The sequence below is a fragment of the Scyliorhinus canicula genome, chromosome 22, assembly GCF_902713615.1.
Source record: "Scyliorhinus canicula chromosome 22, sScyCan1.1, whole genome shotgun sequence".
Taxonomy (NCBI): domain Eukaryota; kingdom Metazoa; phylum Chordata; class Chondrichthyes; order Carcharhiniformes; family Scyliorhinidae; genus Scyliorhinus; species Scyliorhinus canicula.
In genome coordinates, this window is record NC_052167.1 from 21,779,712 (window position 1) to 21,806,059 (window position 26,348).

The 26,348-nt window shown below is 51.3% G+C and overlaps 1 protein-coding gene across 1 annotated transcript in view; it reads right to left on the reverse strand.

The window, feature by feature from the left end:
- Nucleotides 1–26,348, reverse strand: part of LOC119956240 (paladin-like) — a 138,601-nt gene that overhangs the window by 90,560 nt on the left and 21,693 nt on the right. Inside the window, exons 5-10 of the mRNA XM_038783274.1 lie at nt 25,278–25,442; nt 22,069–22,229; nt 17,800–17,875; nt 12,055–12,206; nt 11,692–11,788; nt 5,558–5,723 (exon numbers count right to left, since the gene is read on the reverse strand). Of these exons, the coding sequence (XP_038639202.1) occupies nt 5,558–5,723; nt 11,692–11,788; nt 12,055–12,206; nt 17,800–17,875; nt 22,069–22,229; nt 25,278–25,442 (817 nt within the window). The remainder of the gene's footprint in view (nt 1–5,557; nt 5,724–11,691; nt 11,789–12,054; nt 12,207–17,799; nt 17,876–22,068; nt 22,230–25,277; nt 25,443–26,348) is intronic.

Here is a 26,348-nt window from a genome sequence, read left to right on the forward strand (position 1 = left end):
TTTTTTTTTCCCCTGATGTGGGGGAACCGTGGGCCAAGCATGTCAGGTGACCAAAATGAGACTGCGTGGGTGGAAAAGCGAGAGGAATCAAGAAAAGGCTGTTGAGCGAGAACAACCTTTGGTTTTTGAAAAGCCGGTAAGTATTCGGGGTTTCAGAGGCCAATGCATTCACAGCACTGATCTCTCAGATACAGTGGAGTCGCCCGCGACAGCGCTATGCTGGCTGTGAGGCGGTTAACACGGACACCCACAACACCAAGGATTTCAGTCGCATTTTCAACCAAAAGACATGTCTTCTGGGTCTGGGGGCATTTTTCTTCGAGGAGAGGTTGAGTAGGCTGGGCCTGTGCTCATTGGAGTTTAGAAGAACGAGAGGCGACCTTATTGAGACGTATCGGATTCTCAGGGGGTTTGACAGGGTCGATGCTGAAAGGTTGTTTCCCCTTGTGGGAGAGTCGAGGACCAGGGGGCATCATCTCAGAATGAGGGAGCCGCCCATTTAAGAGAGAGATAAGGAGGAATTTCTTCTCTCAGAGGGGAGTGAATCTGTGGAATTCTTTACCGCAGAGAGCTGTCGAGTCCAGGTCGTTAAGTATCTTCAAGGCTGAGAGAGACAGATTGTTAATCAGTCAGGGAATCGAGGGTTGTGGGGTTAAGACGGGAAAGTGCAGTTGAGGATTATCACATCTGATCAGTCGTGATCTCATAGAATGGCGGAGCAGACTCGATGGGCCGAATGGCCAACTTCTGCTCCAATGTCTTATGGCAGTAAAGGCTGATATTCAGAGGACAGGAATACGAGGGGAAAGAATCCGAGGTGAGATGGGGAGTTATGGAAATCTGATAGGGTGTACCGACATCTCAGGGGCTGCAACTGTTTCAGAAGGCAGCTCACCACCACCTTCCCAAGGGGCAATTAGGGATGGAGTCCGAGAACCCAATTGCCATTTTACACTCTAATCAGCATTGATTGGCATAAAACAGGACGGAGGACGTCCAGGCTTGGAGAGCTGCCACCCAATCGCCAACAGGCCTCCAGTCCCTCCAGCAACAGCGCTTGTGTGGCTGGAAGAGGCACTACAGGGAGCTGAAAGAGCCCCGGGAACCGAAGGACAAGTTGAGCTACAGGAGGTTCCAGGGTAGGGAGGGTAGAAGGTCACTGGGGGTGGGGGGATCGCCGGCTCAGGGGATAGGCTGAGGCGGAGCACCTGAGCTGTCATCTGCCAACATCCTTAAATTAAGGCCGGGTGCGAGGGGAGGAAAACGGCCATTTATTGGCCGCTTCAGGGCCTCAAGTGGGGCAAGTGCGGGCTTCCCCTCTGAGACGCTGCCCGCCCCAGTGTAATGTGTCCAAGAGGTTGGGGGTGCGCGGGAACACGGAGAGAATCCGATCCCTGCAAATTCGCCCCCCCCCAACCAACCCCCCTCTGCCTCAGAACCAGCTGGGGCGGGAGCGTAAAATTCCTGGCCCATGTTCTGTTACTGTGTTGTGTTAATGTCACTGAACTGGTAACGCAAGCTCATGCTCAGGGGTTCAAATCCCACCTTGGCAGCTGGTGGAATTTAAATTCAATTAAGGGGGCGTTGTTGGGTTACGGGTATAGGGTGGATACGTGGGTTTGGGTAGGGTGATCATTGCTCGGCACAACATCGAGGGCCGAAGGGCCTGTTCTGTGCTGTACTGTTCTAAATCTAAATCTAATAAAACCTGGCATATAAAGCTAGTCTCAGTCATGGTGACCAGGAAAACTATCATTGATTGTTGTTGGAAACCCTTTTGTTCACTAATGTCCTTCAGGGAAGGAAATCTGCCGTCCTTACCTGGCCTGGCCTACAGGTGACTCCAGACCCACACAGCGATGTGGTTGACTCTTCAATGCCCTGTGAAATGCGAGCCGCTCAGTTCAAGGGTAATTAGGGATGGTGAATAAACGTTGGCCTTGCCAGCGACGCCCGCATCCGATGGAAGAATTAAGGAGACACAGAAAACTGGGAAATGAACACCCCCCCCCCCCACCCCAGAAATGAACAGGCACCTTGCCAGCTGCAAAGTTCCCTCACCAAACACTTCAATTCTGATGGAGCTGAGCGATTTTGAAATGAGGCATTGCGGAGCTAAGGGAAGATAAACTCTGCCACGTGGTAAGGGAGCTCTTGTGGCGCGGTGATTAGCCACCATGTTAAGGGCAGCACGGTAGCACAGTGGTTAGCACAATCGCTTCACAGCTCCAGGGTCCCAGGTTCGATTCCCGGCTTGGGTCACTGTCTGTGCGGAGTCTGCACGTTCTCCCCGTGTGTGCGTGGGTTTCCTCCGGGTGCTCCGGTTTCCTCCCACAGTCCAAAGATGTGCCGGTTAGGTGGATTGGCCATGCTAAATTGCCCTTAGTGTCCCTTAGTGTTGGGTGGGGTTACTGGGTTACAGGGATAGGGTGGAGGTGTTAACCTTGGGTAGGGTGCCCTTTCCAGGAGCCGGTACAGACTCGATGGGCCGAAAGGCCTCCTTCTGCACTGTAAATTCTATGTCTCGGAGCCAGACGTTCCGGGTTCCAATCCCACACCTGGTTTTGACGGCCAAGGAAGGTGCATTCATAACACGGCCAAAACAGGTCGAGTGCTTCAACCTGCAAAATCCTTCCAGACACGCCAATGGCTGGCAGTAAGAGTGGTGTGGTGTTCTTTCTGTTGCTAAATTCAGGATGGTTGGCGTAGTGTTCACAAGGACCACAAAATAGCTTGAACTTAAAGCTATAAATTTATTAACTTGGATTAGACATGTACTCCTAAAGAATGCACAGTTGATTAATAAACTACACTCACCTGCAGCTAATCTCACTACTGCTAGAAACTATGATCTGCTCTCACTCACACTATTTGTACTTCTGGCTCTCTCTAGCTAACTGTTGCACACACTCTCCCACAAGGCCTAGCATCACTGCCTGAGATAGTTGCAACTGTAGCTCCCTCTAGTGGCTACTCTCGACACTTCACTGACCCTTGCAGTTCTGACAGAGTAGCACAAGGGGGCGAGAGAGAGACTACGCGGCCAGTTCCAGGAATTACTAGCTATGGAAACGGACAAAAGTCTGCCCTCCCACTTGGAGCGGGAAGAGAATGGGAATTGGAACTTGGTGTGATACTCTCTTCCTCAGAGAACTGTGCCAAGGCAGCATTTCAGAATCGCATTCTATTATCAATTTTGAACATTGAAAGGGTCTAATTGGAGGCGGCTTTTGTTAAAAGAATGAGGCCACGCACGAACACCCCCATTTAAAATTCATCATCATTTTCTCGACATTGTCAAATGAATGACTTTGCTGATGAGCTTGCTAACGAGCCCATTAACACATGACACTGCCTCACCAATAAAAGCATTCTCGCCAGCCTCAATTGTCCTGACAGGCCCTCACCACGGGTTACCCAAACGGGGAAACTGCACCATTCATAATGGGAGATAATGAATTCTTTTGTAATTCATCATGAGAAATGACCTGGGTCGCTCCAGTGTTGCTACAGTGAAATGCAACACTCGCGAGTGAGCTCACTCTTTCTTCAGTCTAATGGGACCACTTTTCCTGTTTCAAATTCACCATCCATCAGAAATCGGGAGGGGGGGGGGGAACAGGAACTGGGCCAATTTTGGCAGAGCCGTGCTCACGCCTGGATTAGACGCCAGGGCTGGACAGTGGACGTGACTCTCCCCCAACGGCCACCCCGCTACACCACCCCCCCCCCCCCCCCCCCCCCCCCCCCTCTAACCCCCCCACAAACACACACACATTTGGGCAGCAGGGTAGCATGGTGGTTAGCATAAATGCTTCACAGCTCCAGGGTCCCAGGTTCGATTCCCGGCTGGGTCACTGTCTGTGTGGAGTCTGCACGTCCTCCCCCTGTGTGCGTGGATTTCCTCCGGGTGCTCCGGTTTCCTCCCACAGTCCAAAGATGTGCGGGTTAGGTGGATTGGCCGTGATCAATTGCCCGTAGTGTCCGAATAAAAGTAAGGTTAAGGGGGGGTTGTTGGGTTACGGGTATAGGGTGGATACGTGGGTTGAGTAGGGTGATCATGGCTCGGCACAACATTGAGGGCCGAAGGGCCTGTTCTGTGCTGTACTGTTCTATGTTCTATGTTCTATGTTCTATCTCTCCCCGGTCTCAATCCTCATGAGAGTGCTGTTGGTTTTAAGTGCATGAGGGGGTAGGTTTTACGAGGTGGTGCTTCCGTCGCAGGGCTTTGCGCACAGGGTCTGCCTGACTAATACTCAACCTGTACCACTTTCCCAACGACAGGATATCGAGCTCAGGAAGTTGCTGATCTCCCCATCGCACTGGGACACCATCCCACCCAAATAAATCCCCATTCCGTTCGATACTTGCTCCCAACCCTGCTGGATGCATCAACCCGTATTCATAGAATCGTAGAATGATGACAGCGCTGAAGGCCATTTGGCCCACTCTGTCGATGCCAGCTCTCTGAGAAAGCCACTCCCCTCCTCTTCCCCTTTGCCCCTCAATGTTTTTCCCTGCGGATAATTATCCAGTTAATGATTAACTATCTGATTAATGATTAATTACCCCGTGCCTCCGCCACACTCTCAGGTCCAGTCAGCGGGCGACCTTGAGGGCCGTCCAGCCTAACTATTTGCCTCTGCTCCGCAACTTCATTTGAGGCCGCGTGTCCCTGGAGAGGGAGCAAGCGGCGTCCACAGGCAACATCGAGGCCTTCCGTGCTCGGTGGGCACCGCAGGGTTGGGGGGGGGGCTTTATTGACCTCTTTAATTACATTTTGGTTTAAGTTTTTTAAAGTTTCGTTTGCGGTTTGATTTTGTTTCGGGCAGTGCCCCTTTAAGGAGAGGCCCCTTTTGATTTGTCCCTCAGTTTGTTTATTTTAGTTTCACTGGTTGAACTACAAAATAGTACAGGCGCCGCTTTCCGGATCTGACCCACCCCCTGCGTTAGAAAGATTTTTTCTTCCCATTGCATTTGTTTCCGCTCCCAATCCCCTTCAATTTCCTTCTCAATCCTTCTGCCAATGGGAAAATGGGAATGATTTCTCGTCTTCTCCTCTCTCCACGTCCCCCCCCCAACCACCCCGCTCCCCCCCCCCCCCCCCCCAACTACTACATGATACAGAATACCTTGATCAAATCTCCTCCTAACCGTCCTTTCTCGAAAGAGAACACCCCCAACCTTCTCCGACCAATTCACCAGCCTGATCTTCGGTTCCATCAACGACGCAACGTCCTCCCGGGAATCTCCATTATTTAATGCCCCCCCCCCCCCAATCAACCAATTTCTCATGAATCACCACAGGCTGATTTGATTTCCAATCCTTGGATGGAGGGAAGATGGGTTTACTGCTTCACGCCTGTGACCAACTGACCCATCACTGGTCCAAAAGTGACAAGCCCAACCCCCCCCCCCCCCCCCCCCCCCCCCCCGCCATTACTCAGGTCAACATTGGGATGGGTGCACTTGCACGCCGATTGGTCGAACTGCGTGGCCTGTGGCATCAACTGAAACACCCCACTCCCCCCACCTCCGTTGAGCCACTGCCTTGTACCTTGGGGTCTATCTCCATCCCGTCCCCAAAAACCCTCCCGTTTCCACGGCAACGCGCTTACCTGAACCTGTTCATTCTCCCCAACGCTCTCCAGCTTCTCCTTGTACTGGTAGATGGTCTCTCTAATGTCTTGCATTTCCGAGCAGAGTGCGATGGCAGTGTGCACCTGATTGTGGGGAAGGTACAAGAGAGGCGAGGTGTTGGTTAAGTCCACGTTCACTGCAGTTACTTTTCCTCATCCCTCCTGTGGCCTTGCAATACTAACAGCGAGAGGCCCTGATTCCTGGGTGAGCCTAGACCCAGGCCCCAGCTATCTGACATCCACATACATGCTGGAGATTCCTGAATATCCCCCACATAACAAAGTACCTTAACACAGATCAGTGATGGAATCTAGGGACCTCAAGCCCCCTCATGCTCAACACCAGGCCGATATTTTAATGCGTCACAGACCCCAAACACGACAAGAAACCCCAACACTTTTCAATTTTGGGAAAGGATACTTCAGGAGTAGTCCCACTGACAAATGGGGATCTTGTACAAAACTCTAGTACGGCCGCATTTGGAGTATTGCGTACAGTTCTGGTCGCCTCATTATAGGAAGAACGTGGAAGCTTTGGAACAGGTGCAGAGGAGATTTACCAGGATGTTGCCTGGTATGGAGGGAAAATCTTATGAGGAAAGGCTGAATGACTTGAGGTTGTTTTCGTTAGAGAGAAGAAGGTTAAGAGGTGACTTAATAGAGGCATACAAAATGATCAGAGGGTTAGATAGGGTGGACAGCGAGAGCCTTTTCCCGCGGATGGAGGTGGCTAGCACGAGGGGACATAGCCTTAAATTGAGGGGTAATAGATATAGGACAGAGGTCAGAGGTGGGTTTTTTTACGCAAAGAGTGGTGAGGCCGTGGAATGCCCTACCTGCAACAGTAGTGAACTCGCCAACATTGAGGGCATTTAAAAGTTTATTGGATAAGCATATGGATGATAAGGGCATAGTGTAGGTTAGATGGCCTTTAGTTTTTTTCCATGTCGGTGCAACATCGAGGGCCGAAGGGCCTGTACTGCGCTGTATCGTTCTATGTTCTATGTTTTATGTTAAAACAAACTTTATTCTTAACACAGTATTAACCGCATTAACTCACAGAAATAATAGCTCTACAATTAATAAGTTAAAGAGTTCATGGGCCGCATGGTGGCACAATGGTTAGCGCTGCTGCCTCACGGCGCCGAGGTCCCAGGTTCGATCCTGGCTCTGGGTCACTGTCCGTGTGGAGTTTGCACATTCTCCCCGTTTTTGCGTGGGTTTCGCCCCCACAACCCAAAGATGTGCAGGGTAGGTAGACTGGCCACGCTAAATTGCCCCTTAATTGGAAAAAATGAATTGGGTACTCTAAATTTAAACCAAAAGTTAAAGGGTTCATAGAATCCCTACAGTGCAGAAGGAGGCCATTCAGCCCATTGAATCTGCACCGATCCTCTGAAAGAGCACTCTTCCCAGGCCCACTCCCCCACCCTATCCTCGTCACCCTGTGCATTTAACACGATCAATCCACTTAACCTGCACAGATTAGACTGTGGGAGGAAACCGGAGCACCCGGAGGAAACCCACGCAGACACGGGGAGAACGTGCAGACTCCACACAGTGGTCCAAGGATGGAATGGAACCCGTGTCCCTGGTGCTGTGAGGCAGCACTGCTAACCACTTGGCTGCCGAGCCTGAAAAGAGAAATACTTGAACCATTTACAACCTTCAAAAGCCACCTGTAAATAAAGTTAGCAAACACAGGGATACTTGGATACCATTATGTCGAGGTTTCCTTTCAGAAAAGTATAGTGAGACCCTTCCAGACACAGCCTGCACATCCTTCTGTCTTTGCCAGTCTAAAAACTTCCTACAGCCCAAACCGCTTGCAACAGACCTGGCTCCTCCCATTGATTACATCATCTCTATCCCACTCAGATCCCATGACCTTCTTACCTAAGTCTAAACACAATGGCAGACCCGTTTTCAGGCACAGCGACGTCCCCCGCTGGCAGCAGGACCCTCCCTCCCGCCAGCCGGCCAATGGGGTATCCCTTTGTAGCCACGCTCACGCTGACGGAAAACCCAAGGGCGTGAGTGCGCTGCTGGAAAGGAGGAGGGCCCCGTCGATGGAGAATGCCACTCAAAGTCTCAAATTATATACTCTCCAGGGAATCTCCACCAATTTGAACAAAGTTCCAGTAGGCGTCTCTTTGTAAACAGGTAATGGCACCAGCAGAGGTCGACCAGGCCTGAAGGGGGGGTCCTGGAGCTCCAACGTTCTGGAGGAGAGGGCATCCCAACTCTGAGGTCCTTCAGAGTCCATCCTCCCACCCAACCCTCACCCAAGATGGGAAAAAAGGCTTTTTCCTCGCTTCCCCACCCTACCGCATCCACCAGCCTACGAATTGAGGCTGGGGGGGAATCAGACCTTAATAAGTGGAAGGGCCCAATCATTAAATTGCGTCTGGGTTTGGGCAGGCAGGTTCCCGGGAGGAATCCTGTCCGCTCAATTTTATGTTGCCCCCCCCACCCCCCTTTAGAACCTGCCTTGTGAAGAGTGTAACCCTCTGTCCCAGATTTCCAGGCGTAGTCCGTCATACCCCCTATACGACCATAACAACACCTTCCTTACTTTACCTTCCATTTCCCTTGCAACGAACCCCAAATTTCAATTCGCCTTCCTCATCAAATAGCACATCTGCATGTCAGCCTTTTGTGACTCGTGTGCCGGGTCACCCAGATCCCTCTTGCAATCTCTCTCCGTTTCGATCATTTCTTCCTTTTCTGCTTTTCCTGCCAAAGTGGAGCAGTTCACATTTCCCCCCCCCCCTTATTTCCCAAGCTGGGAATGGGGCCCGTTGAGCAGAGAAGGTTACGGAGAGCTTTAATCGAGGCCCTCAAAGTTACGCAAGGTTTCGATGCAGTGACTGAGGAGAAACTGGTTTCCACTTTCTGGGGGGGGGGGGGGGGGGGGGGGGGGGGGGGGGGGGGATCAGTTATCAGCGGACTCAGATTTTACGGTAATTACCAAAAGAATTAGGCCGATTTGGCCAATGGCTTACGCAGCCTGAGGTTTTAAGATGGGAGAAGGCGCTCTGAAAACAATTCAAACGCAGCATTCAAAAGGGAAATGGAGAAATACTTGGAAAAGATGAGAATTGTCAGGAGATGGGGAAAGGGACGGAATCAGGCTAGTCATAGAATCCCGTCAGTGCAGAAGGAGGTCATTTGGCCCATCGAGTCTGCACCGAAACTCTGAAAGAGCATCTTACCTAGGCCCAATCCCCCGTCCTATCCCCATAATCACACCTAACCCGCACATCTTTGGACACCAAGGAGCAATTTAGCATCAAACAATTCATCTAACCTGCAGATCTTTGGACTGTGGGGGAAACCGGAGCACCCGGAGGAAACCCACAGAGACACGGTGCTGTGAGGCAGCAGTGCTAACCACTGTGCCACCGTGATGGACAGATAGATCAAAGCGCTGGTATTTGAGACAATGGGCTGAATGGCCTCCTTCTGAGCTTTGCAAATCCACGATTAATCAATGTAGAATTGAACTGCGGCCAGGAAACCTATTTCCAAACAGCCCCTTAATCCTTGCTCAGATGGCTCCCAGCTCCACACTTCACAAAGGGTTGCCGCAGTGGAAAAGTGGTTCTCCTTAAACACCAAATGGATGGCGGAAGATCACAAGCAAAGCGTCAACATTCAGCTGAAAGATAAATCACTTCAGCCTCACTTTGGCACTTCAAATGTATTTCCCCACGCTTCTTCTCTCTCTCTCTCTCTCTCTCTCAGCAACTCACTCACCGACTCTCCCGAGTTACAAAGGCTGGAAATCGGTTCCAAGAATAGCAAGATGTTCATGTCATCCAAATACCTTTAACATGAAGTTAGGGAGAGCGTTCCTGAGAGACTTGTTTTTTTCAAAACATAAAGTCCAGGGCCACTTATAATTGGAACCTGTCTGCCACGGTTGAACATTTTCCAAACCCCCCCCCCCATCGCGCCCCCCCCCCCCCCCCCCTCACTCGTCAGCTCGTCATTGGCTGGCAAAAGGATCTTTCGGACCCAGCCAATGCCTATGGCGTGATGCGTCGTTCGCCGACCCCGCTGCTGGGGACCCCACCACAGTTTTTGGGGGGGGGGGGAGGTTGTTGCCATTGGCGGGGCTGGAAGATCCGACCAGCGGGGACTGGAAAATTTAGCCTCCGACCTCCTCGCCCATCATCCACACTTTTGGCATTCCATTCGAGGGAAAGTGGCGACGAGAATTAGGAAGAATCCAGCCCCGAGTCGACTTGCTGAATGCCCCGGCGGAGGATAAGGCCCAGACTGCAAAAAATAGCACGGTAGCATGGTGGTTAGCATAAATGCTTCACAGCTCCAGGGTCCCAGGTTCGATTCCCGGCTGGGTCACTGTCTGTGCGGAGTCTGCACGTCCTCCCCCTGTGTGCGTGGGTTTCCTCCGGGTGCTCCGGTTTCCTCCCACAGCCCAAAGATGTGCGGGTTAGGTGGATTGGCCATGCTAAATTGCCCGTAGTGTCCTAAAAAGTAAGGTTAAGGGGGGGGGGGGGGGGTTGTTGGGTTACGGGTATAGGGTGGATACGTGGGTTTGAGTAGGGTGATCATTGCTCGGCACAACATCGAGGGCCGAAGGGCCTGTTCTGTGCTGTACTGTTCTATTCTATTCTAACCCGCACCCGCCCGGGACATGCGGAGTGGGAACGATTGTGCTCCCTGTGTCCCTTGCGGAATACGGGACTCCTCGCTGAGGGGGTGGCAGAAGCTCAATTAACGTTGTGTCTAAAGGCAGCAGGGTGGCACAGTGGTTAGCACTGCCGTCTCACGGTGCCGAGGACCCGGGTTCGATCCCGGCTCTGGGTCACTGTCCGTGTGGAGTTTGCACATTCTCCCCGTGTTTGTGTAGGTCTCGCTCCCACAACCCAAAATATGTGCAGGTTAGGTGGATTGGCCGCGCTAAAAATTGCCTCTTATTTGGAAACATTTATTTAAATTTATTTTTAAAAATAACATTGCGGATAAATCAAATCAAATATAAGGTCGGCTAGTTTGGGACTGACCTCCTCAGACCCGGTTGGGTACCACCGGGAGCGGTGTACCTTAAACTATGTAAATAAACCTGTGTTTTGGGCAGCACGGTGGCGTAGTGGTTAGCCCTGCTGCCTCACGGCCCCGAGGTCCCAGGTTTGATCCCGGCTCTGGGTCACTGTCAGAGTGAGGGAGTCGCCCATTTAAGACAGAGATGAGGAGGGATTTCTTCTCTCAGAGGGTAACGAATCTGTGGAATTTGTTACCGCAGAGAGCTGTCGAGTCCGGGTCGTTAAGTATGTTCAAGGCAGGGCAGCACGGTGGCCTAGTGGTTAGCACAGCTGCCTCACGGCGCTGAGGTCCCAGGTTTGATCCCGGCTCTGGGTCACTGTCCGTGTGGAGTTTGCACATTCTCCCCGTGTCTGCGTGGGTTTCGCCCCCACAACCCAAAGATGTGCAGGGTAGGTGGATTGGCCACGCTAAATTGCCCCTTAATTGGAAAAAATGAATTGGGTACTCTAAATTTATAATTAAAAAAATAAATAAATAAACCTTTGTTTCATTTGTTACAACTCAGTGTGGACTCCCAGCACCTTCATAAAAGATAGATTTTTCGATATTGGGGGAGGAGTATTGTATGACGACAGAAAATCACAGACCTAATGAGGGGTAAAGCCGTGGAGGAACTTTAAATTAAAAACAAGGACAATAATTTTAAATACGACCCTAGTTCTTGTCCTTGAATTGGTGCCCAGAAAGGGGAAATTTAAAGTGCCCAATTCTTTTTTTTCCAATTAAGGGGCAATTTAGCGTGGCCAATCCACCTGCACATCTTTGGGTTGTGGGGGCGAAACCCACGCAGACACGGGGAGAATGTGCAAACTCCACACAGACAGTGACCCAGAGCCGGGATCGAACCTGGGTCCTCGGCGCCGTGAGGCAGCAGTGCTAACCACTGGGCCGGTGTGACGCCCGGGGGACTTCCTAACTGCAAACTTTCGAGTATTTGGCAAATCATGTCCGGACTCTCAAAGAGCAGACCAACACTGACCTCTTCCACTATTTGTTCTCCCATCGACAGGGCCTGGACGAAGTTTCGGATAATCTGCAATTGCTCCCTCTTTTTGACGCTCGTCTTCTGGTCGTCGCTGCAAGAAGGATATGATAATTAAGAGAGAAAAGAATTTACCAAGCTCTTCTCCCCCAGCGTTAGCCACAAGTCCCTACTCCAGCATCGGCAGGTACCCATCTGAACTTCAGGAGTCAAGATATGGTCACACGCAGACTTTCGAGAAAAACCCCAAAACAGTTTGACGCCAACCGACGACAAGAGAAAGCCCTCCCCGTGTTTACACTTTGGTTAAGTCGCGCTTTCGGGTTCCAATTCATACCCGTTGACAAAATGTCCACTCACCCCCATTTTTCAGGAAAGCCTTTCCTGTGACACATCAGCAGGGTTCCCAGAATCATCGCTAAACTCGTCCTGTCAACTCCCACTTGACAGCTGAAGACTAACGCGGGAGGGGGTCGTTTGGGGTCCTGAGGAAGCAAGAGATCTGGGGTCTCCTTCGAAAAGAAAACGTAAACATGGTTAGGAGGAAGGGTATTTTAAGGAGCGCATTTTTTCTTTCCGCTGTCTGAGCACAACGGGCAGCACGGTAGCATTGTGGCTAGCACAGTTGCTTCACAGCTCCAGGGTCCCAGGTTCGATTCCGGCTTGGGTCACTGTCTGTGCGGAGTCTGCAAATCCTCCCAGTGTCTGCGTGGGTTTCCTCCGGGTGCTCCGGTTTCCTCCCACAGTCCAAAGATGTGCAGGTTAGGTGGATTGGCCGTGCTAAATTGCCCTTAGTGTCCAAAATTGCCCTTAGTGTTGGGTGGTTACTGGGTTATGGAGGTGTTGACCTTGGGTAGGGTGCTCTTTCCAAGAGCCGGTGTAGACTCGATGGGCCGAATGGCCTCCTTCTGCACTGTAAATACTATGATCTATAACGGACGTGAAGTGAACCAGTTAACGGTGGCATTGTGATCAAGTGTACATCTAATCCCTTCAAGGCACTTGGATCAGGGGCATCAAACATTCTGAATTTGAGAAAGCTGCGATATAAATGTAAATCTTCTTTCCTAATGGGGAGTAGGTGGTGACATTAAAGGTGTCCCTGATTAAGCATGTTGTATGCCCAGAGTTATGGGTCATATTGGCAGAAGCTCCAATATTCTTTCAATCAGAGAGCTGACCAGGAATCTCACCCACTCTTCAGAATCCCTACAGTGCAGAAGGAGGCCATTCTGCCCATCGAGTCTGCACTGACCCTCTGAAAGAGCACCTTGCCTAGTCCCACCCCACCCCCCCTGCCCTAGCCCCGTAACCTGCACATCTTTGGGCACTCAGGGGCAATCTATCACGGCCAATCCATCGGCACATCTTTGGACTGTGGGGGGAAACCGGGGCACCCGGAGGAAACCCACGCAGACACGGGGAGAACATACAAATTACACACGGATAGCCACCCGAGGTCGGAATCGAACCTGGGTCCCTGGCGCTGTGAGGCAGCAATGCTAAACACTGTGCCGTGTGTTTGGAAGGATTTGCGTGTGATGCTCAATCGACTTGGCACCTTCCTCACTCATCAAGTCCTGGGGTGGGACTCGAACCGAGAGCTCCTGGCTCAGAGGCAGGGATAAGCGACTGCCCCAGAGGGTCTCACACAGGCTGTGGACCCAGCTTCAGTCCCTGAAAGCACTGAATTACCTTCAATTCAACAGTTTGAACTGGTGTCGCATAGAAAAGGGGTGATACAAGTTCTGGCATCTGTTCAAATATTTAGGGTAGCACAGTGGTTGGCACTGTCGCTGCACAGCTCCAGTGTCCCAGGTTCGAATCTCAGCTTGGGTCAGTGTTTGTGCGGAGTCTGCACGTTCTCCCCGTGTCTGCGTGGGTTTCCTCCGGTTTCCTCCCACAAGTCCTGAAAGACGTGCTGTTAGGTGAATTGGGCATTCTGAATTCTCCCTCAGTGTACCTGAACAGGCGCCTGAGTGTGGCGACTAGGGGATTTTCACAGTAACTTCACTGCAGTGTTAATGTCAGCCTATTTGTGACAATAAAGATTATTATTATTATAACTACAATGATGACTTGTGGCAATCCCCCCGGGAAACTAAGCATGGACAATAAACACCGAGCAAAGAATGAATAAAAATGTCCATCTCTGTCTCGGATTCACGGCAGGTACAATTTTTATTTGTACCTGAAAATACTGCGGCAAGATTTGACTTTCAGCACACGTATAACAAACTATTGTAACTCCTTTTAGGAATATATACACACACAATCTATCAAACAATACCGCATGACTGTTTAAACGAGGCACATCAACAGGTACTCTGCTTATTAAACAGCGTGCAATTTATTCCTTAGATCATTATCTGTTCTGTTCCATTTCTGCCATGTTTAACTCTGTGTGAATTTTGCAAAACATACACTGCAAATTCGCGGGTCTGGTGGGCTCATGAAGCTACTCGGGTGTTTATCCAGTTATTGTAATCTGCAGAATGTAACCTCAAAGGCTCTGTCACGTTGTATTAAAATGGTCAGCGTGCCCAGTGCAAAGCAGCTCATGTGCACTTCACAACCTGTCCAAAAATGGGGGAAAAAAAACAAGTCTAGCACGTGAGAGGGAGCAAGACGTAAGCCAAACTGTTTTGAGAAAGGTGAATGAAGAGCAGGCAGGCTTAAAGCGACGGCGAGTCGAGCCCTTTGTTGAATTTAAAGCTTTCAGCGGTTGTTCTCACCTATCGTTTGATGAGACGCACATCAAAAAAAAAACACCCGCGACTTTCCTTCTCACACCCTTGATGATGCCCGACCAGAGAAATGGAGGCCATTTTGTTGGCAACTTGTAACCCCCTCCCCCCCCCATGACTTCAGGCCGGAATTTTCCGCATTGGAATCTCCACTCACGGCGACGGGGCCGGGAGATGCCGCCGTCGTGAGGGGCAGGAACATTCCGGATTGAGTCAGGCCCGCCGCTTGTCGCAAACCTGCCCCATCCCGGTGAGTGGATGAGGTTAAAAGAGGACGTTTCTGTCTGAATGTACGCAAGGTATCTGCGACTCGAGGCTTTGCTCCCCAAATGCATCCACCCAATGCCAACCCCTTGCTGGGAAGACACCCAAATTGGGCTGTGCAGATGTTTATGCTCCACACAAATCTCCTCGTGACCTTTTTCATGCTCTGGCTTGCTGGCCCCGTAGCTGAGGGGGAGGGGAGGGGGGTTTGGAAAATTCCGGCCTAACTGAGGTCTAACGGAGTTTCTATGAAACAAACATAACTTCTCTGCTTTTCAATTCTATCGCTTTAGAAAATGCTCCTGTGCTTTGTTTTTTTAAGGCCCCATTAACTTCCCTCCTTGCTTGCATGATTTGTTGTATCTGGAACACATAGGGCTATTCTTTTATAAAATATGTGTTCCTGGGATTAATTCAGGCGTTTATTGCCCATCCCCAATTGTCCTTGATCTGAATGGTTTGCTGGGGCCGCATCAGAGGACACTTCAGAATCAACCACATTGCTGTGGAGTCACATGAAGGCCAGACCAGGTAAGGGCGGCACGGTGGCACGGCTGTTAGCACTGCTGCCTCACAGCTCCAGGGTCCCAGGTTCGATTCCAGCCTCGGGTCACTGTCTGTGCGGAGTCTGCACGTCCTCCCTGTGTCTGCGTGGGTTTCCTCCGGGTGCTCCGGTTTCCTCCCACAGTCCAAAGATGTGCAGGTTAGGTGGCTTGGCCGTGATCAATTGCCCGTTAGTGTCCAAAAGGTTAGGTTGGGTTATGGGGTGGGGGCATGGGCGCAGGCCAAATTTTTTGACTCTATGATTCTCGGAGTGAAAAAGGATCTGGAATTACAGGAAAGTCCAGCCACCCCATCCCCCCCCCCCACCCCCCCCCCCCCTCCCCACCCCACCCCCACCCCCCTCTGCCCTGCGGGCTTTCTGGCACGGGATGAGGCAACACATTGACCGCTGGCAGCACCAGAAGTCAATGAGCTTTTGTGTGGTTCCCCTGCCCGGCCACCAGGGGGGGTCAACTTCAGCAGGACGGTAAGATCCAACCAGATGGGGGGAACCAAAAAAAAAATCCCTCCGCCCCCACCCCCTGCTTTGAATAAATTTCACGGGGAAACTTTCTGGGGGAATGGTCCGATAAAACAAGCAAACAGGATGAATGTAAAATTTGTCACACTTGCAGGACTTCGCTCGAGAGTGGGAGGTGACCCGCATTCAGGAATTAAGTGGCGGCAACGGGAAAGGCACAACCGGGAACGACGGCGGGTGACCCTCGCGCAGTCCACACGTTCTGCTGCAGCCAATAGGCGACAGGCACCTCTTTGGAAAACTTTATTCAGGTATTTTTTTTCTTTTTTTTGGGTGGATGCATTTTAAAAAATGTTCTATATTTAAAACTGTGGTGATATGATCTGCATACTCGTCTGCCATTGGGCCAGAACGTCGGCTTACCATTGGTCCTGGTCGGTCATGTGCCTCTCGACCGATTGGCCGAGAGGCTGAGTTAACCACGCCTCTATTGACGAAGCATAAATGGTCAGACGCCTGATGATCGGCCCTTTCCATTGTAGACGATCGCAGAGCTGTGTTCCAGTCAATTAAAGCCTGACTTTGGTAAATCACTCGCCTCGCGTACAATTGATGGTACATCAAAAACCATGGTTAAGTGAACATTTGTGAGGGGCGGCAGGGTGGCGCAGTGGGTTAGCCCTGCTGCCTCACGGCGCCGAGGTCCCAGGTTCAATACCGGCTCTGGGTCACTGTCCGTGTGGAGTTTGCACATTCTCCCCGTGTTTGCGTGGGTTTCACCCCCACAACCCAAAGATGTGCAGGGTAGGTGGATTGGCCATGCTAAATTGCCCCTTAATTGGAAAAAATAATTTGGTAATCTAAATTTTTTTTAAAAGTGAACATTTGTTTCCTCAATTGGAGAACTGATGTCCAAAGGTTTTTGCAGATAAGCAAAATCGCGGGAGATGGAATCCAGAACACCATCAGAGTGCAAAAGAACAGGAATTATGACATATTCCCTCAAGGACACCTGCTGGTGAGTTGGTGTGACCAAGGTTTGCAGATCTGCCAGTTTTCAGTGGTCCCATGTTATCCATGTCCTTGGGTTGTCATTGACTAGAAACTGAACTGAGACCAGCCATATTAATACTGTGGCTACAAGTGTAGGTCAGAGGCTGGGAATCCTGCGGAGAGTAACTCACCTCCTGACTCCCCAAAGCCTGTCCACCATCTATGAGGCACAAGTCAGGAGTGTGATGGAATACTCTCCACTTGCCTGGATGAGTGCAGCTCCAACAACACTCGAGAAGCTCGACACCACCCAGGGCAAAGCAGCCCCGCTTGATTGGCACCCCATCCGCAAACATTCGCCCCCTCCACCACCGATGCACAGTAGCAGCAGTGTGCACCATCTACAAGATGCACTGCAGCAACTCACCAAGGCTCCTCAGGCAGCACCTTCCAAACCCATCCCACTACCATCTAGAAGGACAAGGGCCGCAGATACCCGGGAACCCCACCATGTGGAGGTTCCCAAGGTTCGATTCCGGCTTGGGTCACTGTCTGTGTGGAGTCTGCACATCCTCCCCGTATCTGCATGGATTTCCTCCGGGTGCTCCGGTTTCCTCCCACAGTCCAAAGATGTGCAGGTTAGGTGGATTGGCCATGCGAAATTGCCCTTAGTGTCCCTTAGTGTTGATTGGGGTTACTAGGTTATGGGGATAGGGTGGAGGTGTTAACCTTGGGTAGGGTGCTCTTTCCAGGAGCCGGTGCAGACTCGATGGGCCGAATGGCCTCCTTCTGCACTGTAAATTCTGTGATCTATGATCTAAGTCACTCACCACCCCGACTTGGGAATATATCGGCCGTTCCTTCACTGTCGGTGGGTCAAAATGCGGGAACGCCCTCTCTAACAGCACAGTGGGTGGACCTACACCACAGGGACTGCCGTGGATCAAGGCGGCAGCTCAGCACCACCTTCTCAAGGGCAATAAGGGATGGGCAACAGATGCCGTGCCTAACTAGCGATGCTCACATCACAAGAATGAATGTAAAAAATTGAACAAAATTTTGCACGTGCACACTTACCCTGAGTGAATTAATAAAAGCATCTAACTGTGACTGGAGCAGTAACCCATCAACAGAGAGTGGCAATCGATGGTACCTAAAATAGCAGGCATCAGACAAGACATTGTCACAGAAAAGAACGAAAAGTCGCAGGCTCCACCAGTTAGAAACCCTGATGTAATAACCTGCGAGCAGCTAGAGACAATAAATCTTCATTACTCACGCCCCCGGGATGTTAATTAGTGGCTGAACAAATAGTGTACAAATGACAACCTTTGGGAGTGATTCTCGGTACCTCGAAGGGATTCCTAATGAGTCCCCACTGATTTTATCGACTTCCACCGCACATTAAGAACGAATCTGGGAACTAAGTAGCCAATATCAATTAAGAAGCGGTGGCCGGGATTCTCCGTTGCGAATCCCCCCCGCCCGCCGCACTATCGTTGCTAGCGAGGATGGAGAATTTGGAGCGCCGTCCGCTACCGTCGGGAACCGTGAATCCCGTCTACAGTGAGCGGCCAGAGAATTCAGGCCGTAGCCATGGCCAGTGGAGGGAGTGATGCTTATGGACTACTGGGAAGCTCACAGTTTTGTGATGAATGAATTTGTTTTAGCACAGGTCTACACATTTACACTCCGGACCAGTTGGAGGTTGTGGGAGACACTTCCGATAGGTTGCCCCTTTTATTTCCAATCAGGAGTTGGGCACTGACCCTCCGACCTTTCACCAGTTAGTGTTTCAAATACGGCTTTCCGGAAAACGGCAATGTCCCGAAAACTGGACTGCCTTTGGAGGTGCCATCGCCATGACTTTCCCCCCCTCCCCCAACCTCTCGGTCTCGCTTCCGAGCTGGGAAATTCCTTGGAGACGTTCCCAATCCACCGTCAACACTTGACTGGAATGCAGCGGGAGCCCCATTGACCCAACCGGCCAGCCAGCCGTCCAGCAGGGTAACACTGACGGGTTTGAGGCACTTCCAAAGCACCCCCCTGACAAATCTTGCGTCATTGCCTCTTTTCCTTTCAAGACTGCCCTTTGCGAACGTTCCTTGGGAAAACACACCCTGAACTCTCTACATGCCCGACCTGAAAACCGGTAAGGTCTCAAATCTGGGGTCAACCAAGGTTATCAATTTTGAGACACTGCAACCCGTGTAACTTCAACTCTTCGCAAGTTTGCAGTTTACAAATTGTTCCGAAAGATCTTTTGGAATTGTCCCACCTATCGCCAGCATTAAACATTCTTTCAGGTGGCATATTAAACCAACGTTCAAAGAGTCATCGGACTCGAAACGTGAGCTCTTTTCTCTCCCTACAGATGCTCCCAGACCTGCTGAGATTTTCCAGCATTTTCTCTTTCGTTTCAGATTCCAGCATCCGCAGTAATTTTCTTTTATTTTGTTCCAATTAGGGGGGTGAAAAATTGCAGGGAACCCTTCAGGGGTCCTGACTGTCATTCCTTCCTTGACCCCTTAAAAGCAGACTGATCGTTCATCTCATTACTTAACTAGTGGGACCTCGCTGCGGGCAAAGCGGGCACCTCGGTTTAATGTGCCAGCCAAAGGTTGGCGTCTTCAGCCACGCAGCACCACCTTCTGAGGTGAAGCAACGCAGAGGGACGGGAGAGAGAGAGAGAGAGAGACACCAGCTAATCTAACATCTGAAGACACAATATGTTCCCTTCCAGACATTTGACGTAACGCAGGCCATTCAGAATAAACAGCAAGGAAAGGTTCAGTGGCAAATATATCTCTTTTACATAAACATGGAAATGTCGATGGAAATTTAGGGGAGAGAGAGCGAGCTTTGGGCTCTCTTAAAGGTGCGTCAGAGTAAACAATGCCCTTGTTCCGACATTAGTTTTTCCCACAGGAACATTGTGAAAATGACCTGACAATTGCCAAATATTAGCCAGCAGCACATTTTAATTTTATTCCCCCACCTTTCCCCGTCCACCTCCCCCATCCCACGTCATTCCGAGCTAGGGCTCTTTGTTCCTTCGAGCCCAGAGCGAAGAGGTCATTGAAACAGCGCACGCAGGCCATGGCCTTTTACCAGTGTCAGTATGACTGTGTAAAAGACCAAATTAAAATAACCACCGTGGCCATTTCCAAAACGTTCTCCCGCTTTCTGCATTTTTCTGGTTTCAACTCGGTTCGTTTTCCCAGAAACCTGAGGTCACGGCCCCATTTCCCAAGAAACCATTTTAGAAACTTGTAAATGGCCCCCGAAAGGTTGATCGGAAGGGTACACTTAGGATAGAACTCCAAGGGCAGCACGGTGGCTCAGTGGGTTAGCCCTGATGCCTCACGGCACCGAGGTCCCAGGTTCGATCCCGGCTCTGGGTCACTGTCCGTGTGGAGTTTACACATTCTCCCCGTGTCTGCGTGGGTTTCACCCCCACAACCCAAAGATGTGCAGGGTAGGTGGATTGGCCGTGCTGAATTGCCCCTTAATTGGAAAAAAAAATGAATTGGGTACTCTAAATTCTAAATCCCTCAGCCCAGCCATACTCCCCCAGCCCAGCCATACTCCCCCAGCCCAGCCATACTCCCTCAGCCCAGCCATACTCCCCCCAGCCCAGCCATACTCCCCCAGCCCAGCCATACTCCCCCCAGCCCAGCCATACTCCCTCAACCCAGCCATACTCCCCCAGCCCAGCCATACTCCCCCCAGCCCAGCCATACTCCCCCAGCCCAGCCATACTCCCCCAGCCCAGCCATACTCCCCCCAGCCCAGCCATACTCCCCCTGCCTGGCCATACTCCCTCAACCCAGCCATACTCCCCCAGCCCAGCCATACTCCCCCAGCCCAGCCATACTCCCTCAACCCAGCCATAATCCCCCCAGCCCAGCCATACTCCCCCCAGCCCAGCCATACACCCCCAGCCCAGCCATACTCCCTCAACCCAGCCATACCCCCCCCCCAGCCCAGCCATACACCCCCAGCCCAGCCATACTCCCCAGCCCAGCCATACACCCCCAGCCCAGCCATACTCCCCCAGCCCAGCCATACTCCCTCAGCCCAGCCATACTCCCCCCAGCCCAGCCATACTCCCCCAGCCCAGCCATACTCCCCCAGCCCAGCCATACTCCCTCAACCCAGCCATACTCCCCCCAGCCCAGCCATACTCCCCCCAGCCCAGCCATACACCCCCAGCCCAGCCATACTCCCCCAGCCCAGCCATACTCCCTCAGCCCAGCCATACTCCCCCCAGCCCAGCCATACTCCCCCCAGCCCAGCCATACTCCCTCAACCCAGCCATACACCCCCCAGCCCAGCCATACTCCCCCAGCCCAGCCATACTCCCCCAGCCCAGCCATACTCCCCCCAGCCCAGCCATACTCCCCCAGCCCAGCCATACTCCCTCAACCCAGCCATACCCCCCCCCCAGCCCAGCCATACACCCCCAGCCCAGCCATACTCCCCCAGCCCAGCCATACTCCCTCAACCCAGCCATACCCCCCCCAGCCCAGCCATACTCCCCCAGCCCAGCCATACACCCCCAGCCCAGCTATACACTTCCAGCCCAGCCATACCCCGCCAGCCCAGCCCTACTCCCCCCAGCCCAGCCATACTCCCCCCAGCCCAGCCATACTCCCCCAGCCCAGCCATACACCCCCAGCCCAGCTATACACTTCCAGCCCAGCCATACCCCGCCAGCCCAGCCCTACTCCCCCAGCCCAGCCATACTCCCCCCAGCCCAGCCATACTCCCCCAGCCCAGCCATACACCCCCAGCCCAGCCATACTCCCCCCAGCCCAGCCATACTCCCCCAGCCCAGCCATACCCCGCCAGCCCAGCCCTACTCCCCCAGCCCAGCCATACACCCCCAGCCCAGCCATACTCCCCCCAGCCCAGCCATACTCCCCCAGCCCAGCCATACCCCGCCAGCCCAGCCCTACTCCCCCAGCCCAGCCATACTCCCCCAGCCCAGCCATACCCCGCCAGCCCAGCCCTACTCCCCAGTTCAAACCCACCGCCCCACTCTCTTGGGCACAAAATGATACAAATTTGATTATTTTTCCCAGCAAAACATGAAGTACCTAAGAGTATTTTGATTTAATCTTGGTGACAAACTGAGTTTAACAGTCCATTTGTACAGTATCCCACTCTAACCCTCCTTCCAAATGGGGGTAAGAGGGGTCCCCAGTGAGTGTCGCATGCTGCTGCAGTTATGGGCCGTGGGTTTATAGGCTACATTTCTTTGAGGGGGGGGGAAACGCCACAAACGTACATATTACAGGACCATTAACCACAAGGATAACCATGGTAACCCACTCTCCGTACCTGCATGAAGGCTTGGTAAAGATAGGTCTCCTGTAAACCTCCTCTGTTACATGGATGTCCTCTTCACTGCAAATGTAAATAGTCCGAGGCTCACCCTTAAAGTGTTCGATGTCATTATAGACATGATTGATATTTTCGTTCAACTGAGCAAAATTATAAAGCTGAAAATGGAAAGCAGAAATGTATGTCATGTTCATTTCGAACACAAGGGATTGCTTTGACATTCAGCAAGTACAGTCTCCACTTTGATCACCACTGTGGCTTTGGAGGCAATGGTGTGGCGGACCCTACAGCTGGCTTCATTGATACAAACACCAACTATGAAACCTGAAAGACCCCACACGCCATTATTGAATCGAGTGAGCCGTCCTTTGGTACAACACAATCATTGGGTTGGACAATTGACCTCAGCCTTCTTGACACAGAAAACATGCAGAAAAATAAAGTCCACCCGGGTTTGCTACATACTGACATCTCCTGGAAGCATTATGGAGTCAGAGCCGTCTACAGACTGAAAAGACCCTTTGGTCCATCGTTCTGCCAGTCAAAAACAACCTAATTATTCTAATCCCATTTTCCAGCACTTGGACCACTGCCTTGTCTGCCTTGGAATTGCAAGTACAATAAAATGTAATGAGGGCAGGCGGGCAGTGGTTAGCACTGTTGCACTGAGGACCCAGGTTTGATCCTGAGCCCAGGTCACTCTCCGTGTGGAGTTTGCACATTTTCCCCCTGTTTCTGTGGGTTGCGCCCCCACATCCCAAAAAGATGCGCAGGCTAGGTGGATTGGCCACGCTAAATTGCCCCTTAATTGGACCAAATGAGGGCAGCGCGGTGGTTAGCATTGCTGCCTACGGCGCCGAGGACCCGGGTTCGAATCCCGGCCCTGGGTCACTGTCCGTGTGGAGTTTGCACGTTCTCCCCGTGTCTGCGTGGGTTTCGCCCCCACAACCCAAAGATGTGCAGGGTGGGTGGATTGGCCACGCTAAATTGCCCCTTGATTGGAAAAAAATAATTGGGTACTCTAAATTTATTTTTTTTAAATGGGACCAAATGAATTGGGTACTCTAAATTAATTTTTTTTAAAGAGCGACTTTATGACAATGATGATAGTTTAATGGTCGCCATTACTGAGACTTTAAATTCCAGATTTGATTTATTTAATTTAAATGCCAACAGCTGTTGTGGCAGGGTTTGAACACATGTCCCCAGAGAATTTTTTTTTTTTTTTTAATTTTTTTTTTTTTCCAATTAAGGGGCAATTTAGAATGGCCAATCCACCTACTCTGCACATCTTTGGGTTGTGGGGGCGAAACCCACGCAAACACGGGGAGAATGTGCAAACTCCACACAGACAGTGACCCAGAGCCGGGATCGAACCTGGGACCTCGGCGCCGTGAGGCAACAGGGCTAACCCACTGCGCCACCGTGCTGCCCTGTCCCCAGAGAATTAGCCTAAACCTCTGGATTACTAACAATACATCTCCTTCAGTGCACCAAGAGGTTGCATCGGAGTGTGCCTCATTTCCTGCACAATAGTTGCATTACTCTCCATGATTGTTCTGTTTAACATTTTACAAAGATTTGTTCTCTTGCGTGCTTGGTAAGAAAGGAAAAAGCCTAATCAGCATATATTTTATTTTTAAAAAATAAATTTAGAGTAGCCAATTATTTTTCTTTTCCAATTAAGGGGCAATTTAGCGTGGCCAATCCACCTAACCTGGACCTCTCTTTGGGCTGTGGGGGTGAGACCCACGCAGACACGGGGAGAATGTGCAAACTCCACACGGACAGTGACCCAGAGCCGGGATTCGAACCCGGATCCTCAGCGCCGGAGTCCCAGTGCTAACCACTGCGCCACATGCCGCCCTCTCATCAGCATTTATCTTTATTTTTTTTTAAAGTATTTTTATGAAGGTTTTGCTGAATTTTTCATAACAGTAGTAACCATAATAACAAAGCAAGCTAGATTAACATTAACATAGTAATTAACACGCGACCTAATCAGCATTTATGACCAACAGCAACTTGCCTCAATCCGCCATCTTAAATATAATAAAATGCCCCCACAGCACTTCCCAACAGCAGTAAACTGACAACAAGCCAAAGAAGGAGAGATTAGCACAGGATGACATGGTGGCAGAGTGGTTAGCTCTGCTGCCTTACAGCGCCAGGGACTCGGGTTCCATTCCAGCCTTGGGTGACTGTCTGTGCGGGCTCTGCACGTTCTCCCCGTTTCTGCATGGGTTTCCTCCGGGTGCTCCAGTTTCCTCCCACAGTCCACAGGATGTGCAGGTTAGATGGATTGTCTGTGCTAAATTGTCCCCTTCGTGACCAAAGGTTAGGTGGGGTTACGGGGATAGTGCGGGGATTGGGACTAGGTAGGGGTGCTCTTTCGGAGGGTCGGTGCAGACCTGATGGGCCGAATGGCCTCCTTCTGCATTGTAGGGATTCTATGAGAATCCAACACTTGCTCAAAGGGTTTGAAGAGGACGTCAAGGATGGAGAGGGCTAGCAAGAGAATCGCAGTTCTTAGAACTCACTGCTCGTGCACTGAACAAAGGAGGAATCTTGAGCCAGTCGTCCCTTAAGATAGGTTTGTTCACATAACCCAGAGAACATAGAACATACAGTGCAGAAGGAGGCCATTCGGCCCATCGAGTCCGCACCGACCCACTTAAGCCCTATCACCTTCCAACCTATCCCCGTAACCCAATAACCCCTCCTAACCTTTTTGGTCATGAAGGGCAATTTAGCATGGCCAATCCACTTACCCTGCACGTCTTTGGACTGTGGGAGGAAACCGGAGCACCCGGAGGAAACCCACGCAGACACGGGGAGAACGTGCAGACTCCGCACAGACAGTGACCCAGCGGGGAATCGAACCAGGGAGCTGTGAAGCCAGGGGCACAAATTCCCCCAGCCCCAACGCAAGTGGAAACCCATTCTTGTATATATTTCAGAATGATGCCCTAACCTTTCCCAATTGGAAACGGCTGCCCACACTTAGAGCCAGAGAGCATGCGTTTCACTGCGACAGAGTTGCAATATGAACACAGCCACCACTGTCACTGTGACAGAATTGGAGCACGCGCAAGGGGGCCAGATGTGGAGCGATGCAGAGCCCATCGTGCCCCTCACAGCACTTCAGCTGCAGTGAAGAGATCAGCCAAGAGTAAAGCGTGCGCGGTGAATATGTCCAAGTCTACCTCCTTCCTGATGGTCAGCTCCAGTTTCTCCACCTTCACGCCTTTCCCCAGGTCGTGAAGGTTCTCGTGAAGATTGTCTTTGCTTCGGGGAGTGTAGGGAATAAAATCATTGTCCACGCGCAGGAAAACCACAGGCTCCTCACGGACACAATAAAACAGAATTTCCTGAAAGGAAGAAACGCTCATTAGAAAAGAAAGACTTGCATTTATGTAGCGCCCTCCACTACTGCAGGACACTTTGGTGTTTTTTAAAAAGACATATTTATTCCAAACACAATCAATCATTCAAACAATCAGCAAAGCGAATACAACCAAATAATAATAATCTTTATTAGTGTTACAAGTAGGCTTCCATTAACACTGCAATGAAGTTACTGTGAAAAGCCCCTAGTCGCCGCATTCCAGCACCTGTTCGGGTACACAGAGGGAGAATTCAGAATGTCCAAATTACCTAACAGGTAATCTTTCAGGACTTGTGGGAGGAAACCGGAGCACCTGGAGGAAACCCACGCAGACACGGGGAGAATGTGCAGACTCCGCACAGACAGTGACCCAGCGGGGAATCGAACCTGGGACCCTGGAGCAGTGAAGCCACAATGCTGACCACTGTGCTACCGTGACGCCCATTACAGACAGCTTGTCATTTTTCCCTTATTATCCCCTTAACTAACCACCTCCCACCCGCCGCCCACTGGCGATAAACAGATCCTTGAATAGAGACAGAAAGAGCCTCCATCTTACATAGAACCCTTCCTCTGACCCTCCACGAACAGACTTAGTCTTCTCCAGCTGTAAAAACTCTGCCAAATCCCACAACCACACCAATACCTCCAGCGGCACCACCGGCCTCCATCCCAGTACGATTCGGCACCAGGCAACCAGAGAGCAGAAGGCCACACCATCGGCCTCTTTCCCCTCTAGTAGCTCCGAAACACAGAAGGTCACCACCAAACAACCCCCCCCCCTCTTAACCTTACTTTTTAGGACACTATGGGCAATTTAGCATGGCCAATCCACCTAACCCGCACGTCTTTGGACTGTGGGAGGAAACCGGAGCACCCGGAGGAAACC